We start from the raw sequence: 14,841 nt of genomic DNA on the forward strand, positions 1-14,841 counted from the left end.
GAACTTTTGAAACAGACAAGACCAAATTTTTTAAATTACACTTTTTAAATGTAATCTCATACCAAGGATATAAAAAATGTTGCAGAAAACCAAAAAGGCATCTAAACCAAGAATTTCTTTGCTCAGCATACTAGAAACGCACAGCATTTCTTACAAAGACAGCACTTTAAAAGGCATAAATTGTTCAGAGATTTGCCTGCTTCGCCAATTGTATGTACAGGGCCAGAAGTCCCAGAAAAGCAGGTGCTATTTCAAAACACAGCTGAGGTCTCCAAAGCTTTTGGCAGATTGGGATGCTAAATTCCAATTAAAATTTTAACCTGAGGCAGCTTCAAGAGCTCCACTAGGCCAGCATTTGTACAAACAACAGTTTATGTTGAGCAGTCTATGTTGATATGGACTTGTTAGAGCGGGTCCAGAGGAGGGCCACAAAGATGATCAGAGGGCTGGAGCACCTCTTCTATGAGGACAGGCTGAGAGAGTTGGGGTTGTTCAGCCTGGAGAAGAGAAGGCTCCGGGGAGACCTTACAGCAGCTTTCTAGTACCTAAAGGGGAACCTATAGGAAAGATGGGGAGGGACTTTTTATCAGAGAGTATAGTGACAGGAAGAGGGATAACGGTTTTAAACTGAAAGAGGATAGATTTAGATTAGATATTAGGAATAAATTCTTTACTCTGAGGGTGGTGAGACACTGGAACCGGTTGCTCAGGGAAGTTGTGGATGCCCCATCCCTGGAGGCGTTCAAGGCCAGGCTGGGTGGGCCTTTGAGCAACCTGGTCTAGTGGGAGGTGTCCCTGGCCATGGCAGGGGGGTTGCAACTAGATGGTCTTTAAGGTCCCTTCCAACTCTAACCATTCTATGATTCTATGGTATTGCTCATGATTTTGCAAGTGTGGATGGAGTGTCTTTAAGTTTAAATCTCAGTGTGCCTGCAAGTCAATGTTTCTTCCCCACAAAGAAAAGCTGTCTTCAGCGGTCTCACTTGTCAGGTGCAAACACTCATAGACATGTCTTTTGAAACTGTGAGGTTTAAAGAATAGCATAATTTCTGCAGAAAACAAAGCACCCTTTGCATTAGGCACCCAGATGCATCACATTACATAAAGACTTATTTTCATAATTACAGTCCTACAGCAACAACTAGCACACACAGACATTCACAGGCACTTTTTCATTGTCAAAGAGGCATATGTCAAGTTTCAGAAAAGTGTGTTCTCTTTCACACATGCACGCACACCTTCCCCTGGAAATTTGAAATAAGCAGAGCAGTTACAAAATATTCTACCACAGAAGCAGTATCTTACAGAGAAGATTTGGGATTTCAGGATCAAACCACTGAGACCAAGCTGCTATGGCAGCAATATTTCACTATAAAGACACTATACATAAAATATGATAGAAATTCAAATTCACTGTTAGCATTCCCATTTTACAAGTGCCTGCTATTCAGTTATGTGTGTTTACTGCATTTGACTCAAAACAAGATGCTGCTAACAACAAAAAAAGAAAAGAGAGTGAGGACAACAAAGTGATGAAATAAACAAGTAACAGAAAAACAGAGTTTGAGAGATTCACCGATATTCAAGAGCAAAAGTAACAGCCAATCTTAGTAATGCTTTCAGTTTGGTTAAAAAAGTTTGCATTACCTGTCGACTTCCCTGCTTGGAGGAGCAGCTGCTTGTACTTCTTGAAGGAGACAACATTTTCTGGGATACACCAAAGCTTTTTTCTTCACTCATGGTCCAATATCATTTGTTTCACATAAGCTCACTTAGAACACCATTACAAGGTAATTTAGAAAATGTGTTGGAAGACTCCTGAGAGAAATGCAGAACTCATCCTTTACCCAAATGCAGTCCAGAGGCATGATCTGCATCCCATGGAAATTCCTAAAAGGAAAAAGAGAAACAAAAAGCCAAATTATCAGATGCTGTCTCTTACTGCCATCCTGTAGCATGAATCATAATAAAGCCTTTGGTAATAGAAACTGACTGCGTTCCTGTACATTATTAGAAATTTATTCAACAATCACTTTAAGATAAATTGTCAAGTCTCAAACAGGAATAACATGAATTTTGGATGCTAAACACATGTTTTAATTTTCACTATTTATTCAGATGATAAAGTACAGTATCAAGCATCATTTTAAAGATTTAAATTAATTAAAAAGACACACATAGAGTATAATAAATATCTATATAAAATGGACCAAAACAGCCTGAAAATGAGAAGAAAGCATCTTATAAAATGTCTCAGAAAGAATGGTGAGTAATCACAAAAATAATTCTTTTTCCCAGTTCCTTAATAATTTAAAAAAGTAAGCATGGCTTCGGGTTGTAAGGGAAAAAAATAAAAGGCTCTCTATAAAAGAGCAATACATAAAACTAGTGAGCATGCAAACTTTGCTGCATAGAGCTGTGCAAAACTGCTCTTACCTGGAGTCAGAAAGTTGTAACTATTGTCACATCAGTTGTCTCAGTCAGTAACTGGAAGACTAACGAACAGTCTGTTTAATAACAGTGCTGTTTGCAGCATATGCAAATAAAAGCCATGCCAGAAACTCCCAATAAAGGATTTCCAGTGTGGGCAAGAGTTACCATGACAACTGCATATTTTTTAAATCAAACAGAGGACATAACAAAAGGGTGATGCCTTCCAAAACTTGGGGTTGTTGGAGGAGTTTATAGGGGTGTATCACTTCAGATTTTATTGTCTCGGGTAAGGCATTTGCACATTAGGAACAGTGCAGGAACCACCACCAAAGAAGGTAAGGAAGCTTCCACAAAGAGAAGAGAAATATCATTGGTGAAATAGGGAGGCACTACTTCACAATGCCCTCGCTTGTGCTGTCAGAACAGTCCTGAACTGGAATCACTGGTTATTGAAGTTTGCCATTCATTTTTTCTTGAAGAGGCTTAAAAACCTCTTCAGCAGCATTTTCAGATCCCTAGTAAAACACTTTGTATATTTTAAGAATTCATTTCCCTTAAAAAAACCCCAAACCAAAACCCACAGACAAACAAATGAACAACAACAACAAAAAAAAAACCCAACCCAAAAAAACCCAACCAAAACCCAAATAAAACCCGGTGGTATATTTAAGATGTTTAAGATGAGGAGAACACTACTCTGTAGAAAACCTCTCTCCCTACTGCTGTAGTCTGAACTATCTAATTTCCAGAGACCTTTTCCAGTCTACAGTGCCTCTTTGGCAATACGACTTGCTGTAACTTTTCAACCAACGTGCCCTCTTTTCACTGAAACAAGGTCTCTCTCTTTATAGCATTTACCTTACCTAGTTACAAATACTCAGTTACGCCCAGAGCAAATTTGTGCTCAGCACCAATAATGAAACAGCACCAGTCTCCAAAAGCCAGGTGAGAAAGCAAGCTCTGCTGGGGTCTCTTTCCCCGGTGAGTCAGCTTGGCAATTATTTCCAGGAAGCACAAGACATGTACAAAGCCACTGAGCACAATGCAACACCTGAAGAAAACCAGAAACCAGAACAGCACAGCAATGTGATAGCAACATCTGAATTGGGCCTAGCACATGGGTTTTACACTGAAATTACTACTGAGATTAGGAATACTGCATTTTGGAGAAGGTACAATCACTTCCCATCTGCAAGATAAATTTGCGTGGCATTTCATTAAGGACTAGCACTTTTAACAGGTTTAGATTTATTTCAATAGAGGCAGCTGTTGAACTGCAGAGTATAAAGTATAACTTCTTGCTTAGCTTCAAGCTGCATTTACTAAAAGAGTTTAATGATAGCATCTCTATTAACAAGCAGAGGTCAAATATTCACAACAGGAATGGAAACACACTTTCTGCAAACTCATCGTTCAAACACCCCCTTGAAAGCACTGTGCAGCAAGCTCTTTACTTTTTTGGCACACTGCTCAGATAACTGCCTGTCCTCTTCACTGCTCCATGTTGAAAACGAGCACTGTGTCACTTGGCTTTCCTTGGTGATTATCTGGCATTTTGGCAAAGACTGGCAAAGCTCATGTCAAGGAACAGGCTCTAATTCACAGGAAAATGCATTGAAAGTTGCTGTCATCAATTGCATGTGTATCTTGCGAGTGTATCTCCAGGACACACCAGATCTAAGTTATACGATGCCCAGTGTGAAAACACTGATCCCACATCCCAAACTGACTCTTATATTCTGGCTGCCAACAGCAGTGACTGGGCCTCTCTAGGGTGACTGATATTTTACATTACATGTGGAACTTAAGGCTACCAGGCACAAGAGCAATTACAATTTTAAAGCAGGCATAAAAATCAGTATTGTGCTAACTATGCTAAGATTGCAGCTAAACATGTTTTGAGGTCATCATGATCTAGTTACTTCAGGTTCAATACATTTGCTCCTCCCCATACCTCAGGACGGCCTCAGAACTGTGTGAGTACCCACCTTTCCTCTGGAGCACACAGCACCACTTATTTTAGTCCACTTCAAAAAGACAAATCAGAGGTGTGAGGCTGAGGCAAATCCAAATAAATTTAGGACAGGAATTTTCACAAGTGCTAAGTATTGGCCTAATTCTTTGCTACCTAGTCAACAGCAGCAAAAGTAGGCCAAGAGAGTACTTTTGCAAATGACCTCGCCAGGTGCATTTTAAAGAATTAAGAATACACGAGTATCAAATATTATTTATAGCTACTACATCCTAAACCCATAAATAGCACTTATCTCTGCTTATCATCTGTTACTAAGAGCCTTATCATTCTACATCAATTAAAGCTAATGCAAACGTATGATAATATGAACACGAAGACCTATTTTTAAAAAAAGTATCATCCCGAGTTGCTCTCAAACCTTGAAAACTGCATGAGTTCAAAGCAGCTCCTCAGTATCATATTCATCTCTTGCAACCCTCAACACAATAAGTTCACAGAAAAATCCAAGTTTTTCCATATCTTATAAAAGAAGAAAAGGAGAAATTTAGGAAAAAAAAAAGAAAGAAAACTGCAGTAAAAATCAACATTATGCAATTATGTTTGTTATGCTCTGGAAGAAAAATAAAGCCTTAACAGCTGCTTCAGAGCTGGTTCATCAGTGAAAGAACACCGAAGAGAGATTTTGAGCAGCAAAACTGGGAAGCGTACATCTCATTCTATAACTGTAGTCAATTAAGGTTTTGTGAACAGAAGAATAGGAACAACAGCCTGATGAGAGTCACGTGGACGCAGCAAGCACAGGACTGAGCATTCCAAACCAGAGTTGCAAGCCACACTGAGTGACTTTCACAGAATTAAAAAGAATCTGTGCTGAAACCTGTAGCTATTATTAAATTATTAAGTTACATTCACTCACATTCACCTGGATAAACAAAGCAACGGTCTTTTCCAAGTAATGCTTTCATGGCTTTCTCTGTTATACTTCAGATTGTCAGCTTTAATCTATACCATTGTCTCATCTGGCTCAAAAAAGGAAAGAATTATTTATAGACTACAGATATGCCATGTACAACTACTGGAAATGTTTTTTCAAGGAGGGTATTAGCTGTTCCTGAATTACCGTAAGATTCATACTATTGAAGGACAAAGCACAGAAATACTGCCCTGTTGCTAGCTATGCTCTTTACAGAAGAAAACTTGCACAAACAAGCATAAAATAGTTTAAAACAACTAAGTTATTAAAACTATCTTTGAAAGCAAGAGTTCAAACAGCTTAGGGAGACGACTAACAATAACAGGAATTATTTCAGAACTGCCTTCCATCAGATGGGTGCTGTCTGCAGACATCATCCAATGCAACCTCTGTTGAGTAGATACTTTCATTAGCCATGGACACATACGACTCTCTGAAGTAGTCCATTATGGAAAGAACCAGTTCCATCTAGCCTACCTCCTTAAGGAGGCTACTGCAGTAATTAAATCATACTATTTCAGTGACCCAAAAGAGGAAAATGTAGTTCAAACAAAACTCTCCTAATTGTCTAATCAAGAGAGACACAGAGTGGGAAAGGAAAAAAGCTAGACAAACGACAAACACACTGCATTTAACACCAGATTACTTTTCATGTATAACATTCACTTGATGAAAGAAAATCCTGTATGTTCCAGTGTACAGAAAGCAAAAAAACCCAGAAAATATTCAGTATAATACATCCCAAGAAAGACATCAAAGAGAACATGCCTCAATGTCAAGTCTAGTCAGACTCTCCTGAAGCAAAGCAAGTATCTGCTGTTTCACTAACCTTTGGGGCAAATAATTCAATCCTTCTATTAGAATAATCTTATATAAATTTAGAAATAGGTCAGTTGGCATCTTGAAATATAAGTATATCTATAAAAATACCACCTTTTCCTCACATCCACCATAGAACCTAACTATAATACTACATGTGATATGACTCATTTTACATGCATAATCTTGACGCTGTTTCCACCCCCCCCAGGAGATTTGCGATAGATTACACTTGTATAAAAAAAAACTTGATGGGTATATATTCTAGCTAGATATGTTAAAAGTCTCAGTGCCTTGTGATACAGAAAATACGTCCAGTAATGGATTTACTATTACAGTAATTAGTCGGCTGTCATATCACCTTTTCCACCCAACTTTTAATCGCAGTCAAGAATCATAACTAAAATGACTGACCTAGCTTCCAGTCAGGTCCTAAATAATTAATAATTCTCCTTCTTCCCCTGCCCCTTTCAGAAAAAGCCTTGCCTCAGGACAGCCTAGCAGCTCGGGGTTCCCTAGCAGGAGCTACCAGACTGAGTCGTGTCCCACATGCCCCCTCTGGCTCCTAGCATAACTCTCACACACTTGATTGAGAAGCCAGAAGCTAGGGGACCATAAGAACCGGTTTGTGACCAAGTAACAGAGGGGTCCACAGTCTCCCTGTCAAGAGGACGGAGCAGAAAATACCACCTACTGAGCTGGGATGAAATTCTACACTGGGAACAGATACACTGCATACAGCAATGCTAACAAGGCTGACAGCCCTCAATTAATAAAGAAGCAGGGGGTTTGTTTGCATGGGAAGTGCCATTCATCTAGGGAAGACCTTACAAGTGAAAAGACAAAGGATGATCAGACAATAGACAAGAGAGAAGGGCTTATTGTCATTTGCAGTAAGGAAAGGAACAGGCGCATGGCATCATTTTACAGTCTGTACTAAAAACCTTGGAAAGGCCCACCTGTTGGTGATAATGGCCCAGAGTTGGTACAAGTAGAAACATTACCATCACAGCTTTGGCACAAGCTAGGTTGCCTTTCATTTTTCTGCTATCTGTTACTATTTAAAGCTTTGCTTTGTTTATTAAAACAAAGATACTCCACTACACCCCAAGGCTTATTCCTTTTTAATACTGCACTCGTTATTGCTAAAATAGTACTGAAATACATATTGTTTGTTTTCCTAGATTCAGTTTTGATAGGCACAATGTTAGTTCTGGAAGCCAGTGACTTCTTGTGGAAATATCTGTCAGTCTGCCAGCATATAGTAATTCAAGATCTTAAGATAGCACTGTCTGTACATCAAGAAAAAGACATCACTTTCCTGTCAAATCACTGAAGGCATCCATGTAACTTTGAATCAGACTGTCTTTTTGTGACCTGATAAGCTGCCTAACGCTGTGAGATGCATAAATCTACCAAGGCTGACGTGAAGCATTATATTTTATTAAACCAGCTGATGAAGCTGGTTTATCTATGGAGAAACAAACCCCAAACCATTCACCTGTGGTTTCAGGTAGAATAGCAAATAAGACTACTGGAAGAGTTTTGGTGGCCCAGGAATGATCCTCACCACAGTCTGAAGAAAAACATTATGGGGTATCTATGAACACCAAACACAACACCGAAGTCCTTCATCTCGTGCAGAAATACCAGACATGTTCATTAAAAAGTGGCAGGATTCAACAAGCCTGCACTGTCCTCTTTGATGTGTTGTTTTAGTTTTCATGCTTTGGCATCATCTACTTTCTAAATAAAACAAACCCAAAACCAAAATCCAAAAAACTAGGATCCCCCTCCCAGATACCTGTTTTTCCATGATACACTGCAATTGTCATATGTGTCTTGTGCGGGTCACTTAACTTCTAAAAGAAAAAAGTTACAAAAGAAACAACACTTCTCTTTGAGAATGTTTAGTGCTTCTCCTTTATAAGCAGGCCTATTAGCTCAAAATTTAAATCTCATTAACTTTAATGACTATGGTAACAAGATTCAGTTCTTCCTAGGATACACAGAAATTCGTTTACGCACTTTATAAAGTGTAATGACCATGAGTTATGGAAATGTCACATTTCTTCTTGATTGACTTACTGTTTCTTTAGAGGCTTCTGTCTAAGCCCATTCCAGTACATCTTATTCAGTGTACTTTACAACATCAGTATTTATAAATGCAGAGCTACAGATTTCTTTTAAATATTATGCAGATTATTTCTTTACAGAAGGTCTTTCGTATTAAGATAGCTTGAAACATGAGGTGTGTAGTATTCTGAAAAACAGCAGGTAGTTGTTAGCACAATGTTAACCCTTTCTAACATCACCTTAGGCAAGGGGCCGCTAACCTCCCAACACTGTGTTTCTGAACGTGCAATGTGTGAATAAACCTTGACACTTTAGAGCTATGTTGTAACGAACAATTAACACGCATAAAGCACACTGAGGACAGTTAGTCCAACAAGTGCCAAGTATTTTTGTTATTAACACCAAAAGGTAAGAGTTTGTTAACTCCAAGCTTCCAATAATAAAAAAAAAGCAAATATAAAGAAAAAAGCATGCACAGAAACATGTTTGTTTTAAATAAAAATTAAATATGTTAAGGTTTGCACTAGAGCTCTTCAAGGACTGACAGGGCGATGCCTGCAACTGTCCTTTTGCGTGGAAACATATCACCTACATGTATGCAGGTGACAAGAACCACGAAAAGCAGGTGTGGACAGAGCAAACCACACTTTTGGAAAACTCTACATCACAGCTGGTCTTTAATCCATTCATATTTATGACTGTAATGAACACCTTGACAATAGGAACCAGGAAAGAGATTCCACAGATCAGGTTCTCTGCAAATTATCTTCATGGCATGGGATAAAGATGAACTGAAAGAGACTTAGAAGCAGAGAGATGCAAAATATGGGTAACCAGATTGCATGTAATCATTGAGATTTATAATGTGTTTTGCCTAAATAATATGAAATGGGAAAATATTAATCACAATAGCTGGGTCAGCAAAAGAAGATGCAGGTTAGAGATGAGGGCCTCTGACTAGGTTAACAGGGTAGCTCTTGAGCAGGAAAAAGACCATAAAAGACATCCTCTCCCCACCTCAAATGACAGAACCCCACCACAACCTCCTCAAGTTCTGAAACGCTGGAGGAGAAGCCAAATCCATCTAGGGGTACCTTAGAGGCTGTACTTGGACAGAGCTGGTAAGAGAACTTTTGACCTTGAAAACAGAAGAAAGTAAATACAAAGCTGCAGAAGCAGCAACCATGCTCAGGAAGAGGAGAAGGTCTATTTCAAAGTGAGTGCTTTCACGTCAGATCTTGTCCTGCCGCTGCCTAGCTACAATGGAACAAAATCTAAAAGCAAGTTAGGAGATTGGCCAAAAAGGAAAGCTTCAATTAAGACTCTGAATAATTTAATACTAGTACAGACAGCCTAGAACAAGGAAGATGTATAGAGTTTTAATGCACTGAGTTTGTTTATACAAGTCTACTACAGTATGACATCCCAATGTAAAAATCTGGCCTGCCTCCAGCAATAGAGCTCGGAGTTAATACAAAGCTGCTGAGAACTTTAATGGATCTCAGTAGCAGCTCAGTGCCTTCACTGATGGGTTAGAGCTCAAATTCATATTCACTTTTTAACCACAGTTAAAGAAATTCTTGCTCCCAAGCAATTTATTACTGTCCTTTTTCCTGGAGACCAGTAGTTCCCCTGCCAGGAAAATAAATAAATTGGAAAAAAATAAAATCAGGAGCCTTCCCTAATCCACTTCAGTGGAGAGCCATTTGTCACAGGGGGCAGTTCACATACTTTGCCTTGGCCAAAATGCAGGAATGGTCATCAACAACTTGTGGGCAAGAAAGTAGAAGCAGTATTATTTTCAACAGAACCAGACAGATCTGAAAAAGATACTCTGTCCCTAATCTTACATTTAGATACTCGGTACCTTACCATAACCTGAATCTATTTGAATTAAATTAAAAACAAACAAAATTTCACACGATTAAAAAAGTTTCAGCTAAATTCCTGTTCTCAAGAATTTTTAGAGGTTTAAAAGATGGACTGTTTTAATTAGGATGCCTCAGCAATATGAAAGAATGAATAGTTTTCACTGAACTCAAATCAAGTTCTTTGTAAGGATGCTACAATTTAACAATCCATATTTGTTATTTCTAATGAGTACAGTCATTTTTTATTTCAGTTCCAGTCACCATTAACAGGCTACAGAGACAGCAGACAAAAACATGAAAAGTTTTATAGCGTGTGCAGTCAAGCGTCTTGGTTGCTTCATAGCATTTTTGAGGTTGGTTATACTTGAACTGCAACTGAATGACCTGGATTTTAATTATAGGCTATAAAAGCAGCAATAAACAGAAGTGTTTACAAGTGATATAGATTCCCCTTAAACTGCTTCATATTAAAAGAGTGCCACCATTCTTGGTCTTTGACTTCTCTCTATTCTCTGCCCAACTTCTCACCATTTTTCTGTTTATTTCCAAAATGCTTGCATATGGTACTGGCTTTTCTAGACCATCAGGACTTACAACACAAAAATAAATAAAACCTGTGTTTAATTATGAGTAGCGCAGCATAAGGTGCATCCTGATATACTTAACAAGACATTTTCCATAATTTTTCATATAATGCACTTGATGAATTTCTGAAAAGGAAAATAGAAAAAAAGTACCATTTCTTAGAGGAAGGAGCTGAAAGGTTTTTTTTATTTTTAATAAAAGTCTAAAATAATAACATGAAGTTGCAGGAAACATAATGCTGAAAGCTAATTTCTTAACAGATGGCAGTTGTGCCCACTTCACCCATGATGACCTACATATTTTTTCCCTAACTTTTGTTAGTACTCATCTTTCACTGACTGTTTTCCACAATTTTGCCAGCAAGTGATACATTTAGGATAAAACGTCTGAGAAACTCATTCAAGTACATCTTTTCTACATGATAAAATATAGAAAGCATAAAGGAGGAAAACACCTTTACAAAGCTTACTCCATAAAACTGTATTTTGACATAAAATTGTCTTTTCAAAGGCTGATCAAGATTGAAACTTTACATACAAAGTTTTCATCAAGTCTTGACCACAAAACTTGGAGTTTGCAGACATCAAAGCATTTTCATAACTCACACTTTCTTCTAGAAGAAATATACCTGTGCCATACAGACAATTAAAACAACCATCGAACTGAATTTCATTATTTTATTCTATGCATTTACTTGTGAAAAGGTAGAAAAATTAAATGCACATAGAAAGTGAAGAGCTGGAGGAGGAATGTGAAAAAAAATTGCTGTGAACAGCAGTTTAAGTCAAGAGAACCTTAAATTTCTATATAAAATGTACCAAACCTTTTCTCCTAAGCATTACATTATACCGTTTTTGAGAGCACATAATAAAATATGTCAAAAATATTCAAATCTTTTACTTTTGTTAATCTAAAATGACAAGGATTTACATGGAACATCACATTAAAGATAAATCTTGGAATGACCAATGGCAGTTGGAAGGATTACATTTGGAGAAGTTACATCATCAGCATGTGCAGTTTTCAGTCTTCTCTTCTGTACTCAAAAAAAAGAAAATAAGTTAACTGTCTGTCCTAGCAGCAGACAAACAAGGTGGCTATGGGAGCTGGCAGTCCCCCAGCTCCTCTTTCAGGCTGTTGTTCTCAGGCATGCTAACTTGCCTAACTGCTCATCAGCATCTGGGGAAAACGGCAAGGTAGTTTAAGCATATTTTCACTGCAAGTGTAATGGAGAGACTGCTGCAAAAATATCCTTTTGGAAGGACTTACAGGCTTTCCTGGAGTAGAAGAGGTGAGCTTCTATGTAACAAATTCTTTATGGATGAAATTTATGAGCAGCATTTCATGGTTAGCAACGTAAAGATATCGAGAAAAGTACCACATGCATCAGACTGCCTAACAAAACTCAAAGTCTGCACATAATGGCAGAGACTTAAAAGGACAAATAGTTCCTATTTTGACTGAAGGACCAGGCCCATGATGTCCCTCATTAGAATGGTCTTCCAGAGCAGAAAACTCACACTAACTGGGAGAATCATAAAGTAGTTGTTGTTGAAGTTATTCCCACATTGTTCCTAGAGTGAGATGCTGAAAGGTTGTTCTCTAGTGTGATTTTACAATACCAGTTAGGCAGATGAACAGCAAAGGTGATCATTGCTTCAAGTCAGTAACCAAACTATAAATAAAATACGGTGACAAAACAAGCTGGATCTCCTGTCACACTGCAGTATCGATTGCATCACCACACGATGATTTTAGGAATAAATAGCTTATCATGCTGAATAGGCATCATACTTTTAAAAGGCAAAAGTCAAGAAATCCAAAGTTCAGTACTACACATTGCACTTGGTGGTATATTCCATCTTTTTCTTTTGGTCAATTGAATTAAAATGCTGTTAGAGCCACATGCCAGTTCATTTAGGAGGCCCACACACTAAAACCCAAATAATTTATATTTGTGTAAAGTACAAAAAAAGTTACCAAATTACTTGGAGAAAAAGATTCTGATCTCTCTCCTTATGTTTCTCTCATTTCAGCACCATTAGGTTTTTGAACAAAGATTTTAAAAGTGGGACAAACGGGAGCCACATGCCAGGCTCTGAATAGCATCCAGTGAAACTTGACTGTATCTTCGTGCTTCCCAAAATTTCCACCCTAAAGTGCTATTCATTTAGGCTGACCCAAAACTGCATTAAACGTTTTCACACTTCACATTTTGCTTTCACATAAATGATAGCATTCCCGGCCATACAAGTTCTGACCTATTAATAATCACCAACCTATTCAAAAATTCAGTATCATTCCCAAAAACGGGATTAAATTTGCTATTACTCCCTATGGCATCCAGGAACCAATTTTGAAAAGCCTGTCATTTTCTCTTGTGGGTTTTCTATAAAATTTCAGCATACAGTGCTTTAAAATAACTAGAGCTTCCATTAGAATAAATGCTACAATGCACTGGTTTTGCTGCCTTGTGTAGAGGGACCTGACTTTGTATTAATTTTGCCTGGGGACTCCACAAACTGCTCGAACAGAGCTCATATCTCCTGTTGCCAGTTCATACATTCACAGCTCAATCTCTCTTCATCTTCCTCCCTGCCCCACTCCCTGTGCCTGGAATATTTTCTTAGAGCTAGGGGAGGATGCGGGAAACGCATGAGGCATTTGGAAGTTAAAACCATCAGCTTAACCACCTTAGACAGCCAATTTAAGAGGCTTAAACTCACCAACAAGTGCAGGAATTGTCAAGTTGGACGTTATGCATTAACCATAAGAAAGTTAATACATGTGACAAATGCATTTCTTCCCATGTGAATGTAATGATTCTCAGCTAATGTATCTAAATTAAGTCACACATTAGTTATGTCTGAACAGAGCAACAATTAACATTCTGTACATAATTAACCACTGGGTTTTTTATATTCACAACCAGTTTCAGGGACGCTGCAGGCCTGACTTCTCTTCAGCTGAGCAAGCAGCTAGATACTATTTCAACAACATGCACTTAGAATAATCAGCCTTCACATCCACATGCACAGAACAGGATATTTCACAGATAGCAAATTAAATAAATCGTGTGAAAGCCAACAGTTCAAATTGGGTTGGCACAATTTATCCAAAACTACTAAACAGTCTTCCATTTGATCTTCCCTGTAACATACCGAATCAGGACTTGCTCGCCACTGGTCAGAGAAATACACAAATAAATCAGAGCAACACTGGTTTTCACAATCATTTTAGCGTACTCTGAAATACAAATGCACACAGAAATGTAAGTACTTTTATGATCACAATAAAATATTCTTTATGAAGAAAGGTACAACTTCCTTTATAACATATTACCTGTTGCTCTCACACTCCTGCTTAAAGACAGGAGGACAGTACAGCTGAAAGATATAGAGGACAGTGACTACAAGCTTTAGAGAAATATAAGGAATGAAAGAAAGAAATGAGTGATAAGAATTTCTTACAACTTTGTATTTCTGCACTTAGCTATTCTGCTTTGTGCAATATGTGTATCTTTCAAAGCAGTAGAAAGACATTTTTAAATAGTGAACAGATTTCAGGGTTCTGTAAAACATAAGCAGGCTAAAACCCCACTTTTAAATGTATTTAATTTTAAACCTGTCAGTATTGTCTTGCCTCGTCACTGCCATACAGAGGTGATGATTACTGATGCATGGTGCCCCTCTCCTACCACTACATCCACTTTTACTAAAGCATGGCTCATTTCAGTGATACTGTTTTGACATACTGACAACCTGAAAGACACTCAGTATTGAGGAATGTTATGTGTTTCTTCTTTTGACAAATAAATACTTCTGTGATACTGTTCAAAAATCTTCCCCCTGAAATACCACTGTAGGCGGAAAACAAACTTAAAACAACCAAAACCAGTGAGAGTTTGCAGGCATTTCTGGGGATGGGAAGAGAACAGCCTTAAATGAAAAATGAAGTTTCTCATTGTAAGTGTCTTGAAGAAGACATCTCAATTTCGTCAAGTGAGATTTAATGATACAGTGTAAAGCTACTTTACTGGGGGGGGGGAGGTAGTTATTTTTGCCTCCCCTTTCATTTCAAGGCCCAACTTTGTTTGTTATTGCAGCTGT

At 38.1% G+C, this 14,841-nt stretch overlaps 1 protein-coding gene across 4 annotated transcripts in view; it reads right to left on the minus strand.

Moving 5' to 3' along the window:
* Positions 1–1,805, minus strand: part of OSBPL3 (oxysterol binding protein like 3) — a 41,321-nt gene extending 39,516 nt beyond the window's left edge. For all 4 annotated transcript variants that reach the window (XM_082499402.1, XM_082499400.1, XM_082499401.1 and 1 more), the window contains exon 1: positions 1,648–1,805. In XM_082499402.1, the coding sequence (XP_082355528.1) occupies positions 1,648–1,740 (93 nt within the window). In that variant the 5' untranslated portion in view covers positions 1,741–1,805. The remainder of the gene's footprint in view (positions 1–1,647) is intronic.
* Between the last annotated feature and the right edge of the window lie 13,036 nt (positions 1,806–14,841).

This window comes from Vanellus vanellus (genome assembly GCF_965231255.1).
Source record: "Vanellus vanellus genome assembly, chromosome: 2".
NCBI classification, from domain to species: Eukaryota; Metazoa; Chordata; class Aves; order Charadriiformes; family Charadriidae; genus Vanellus; species Vanellus vanellus.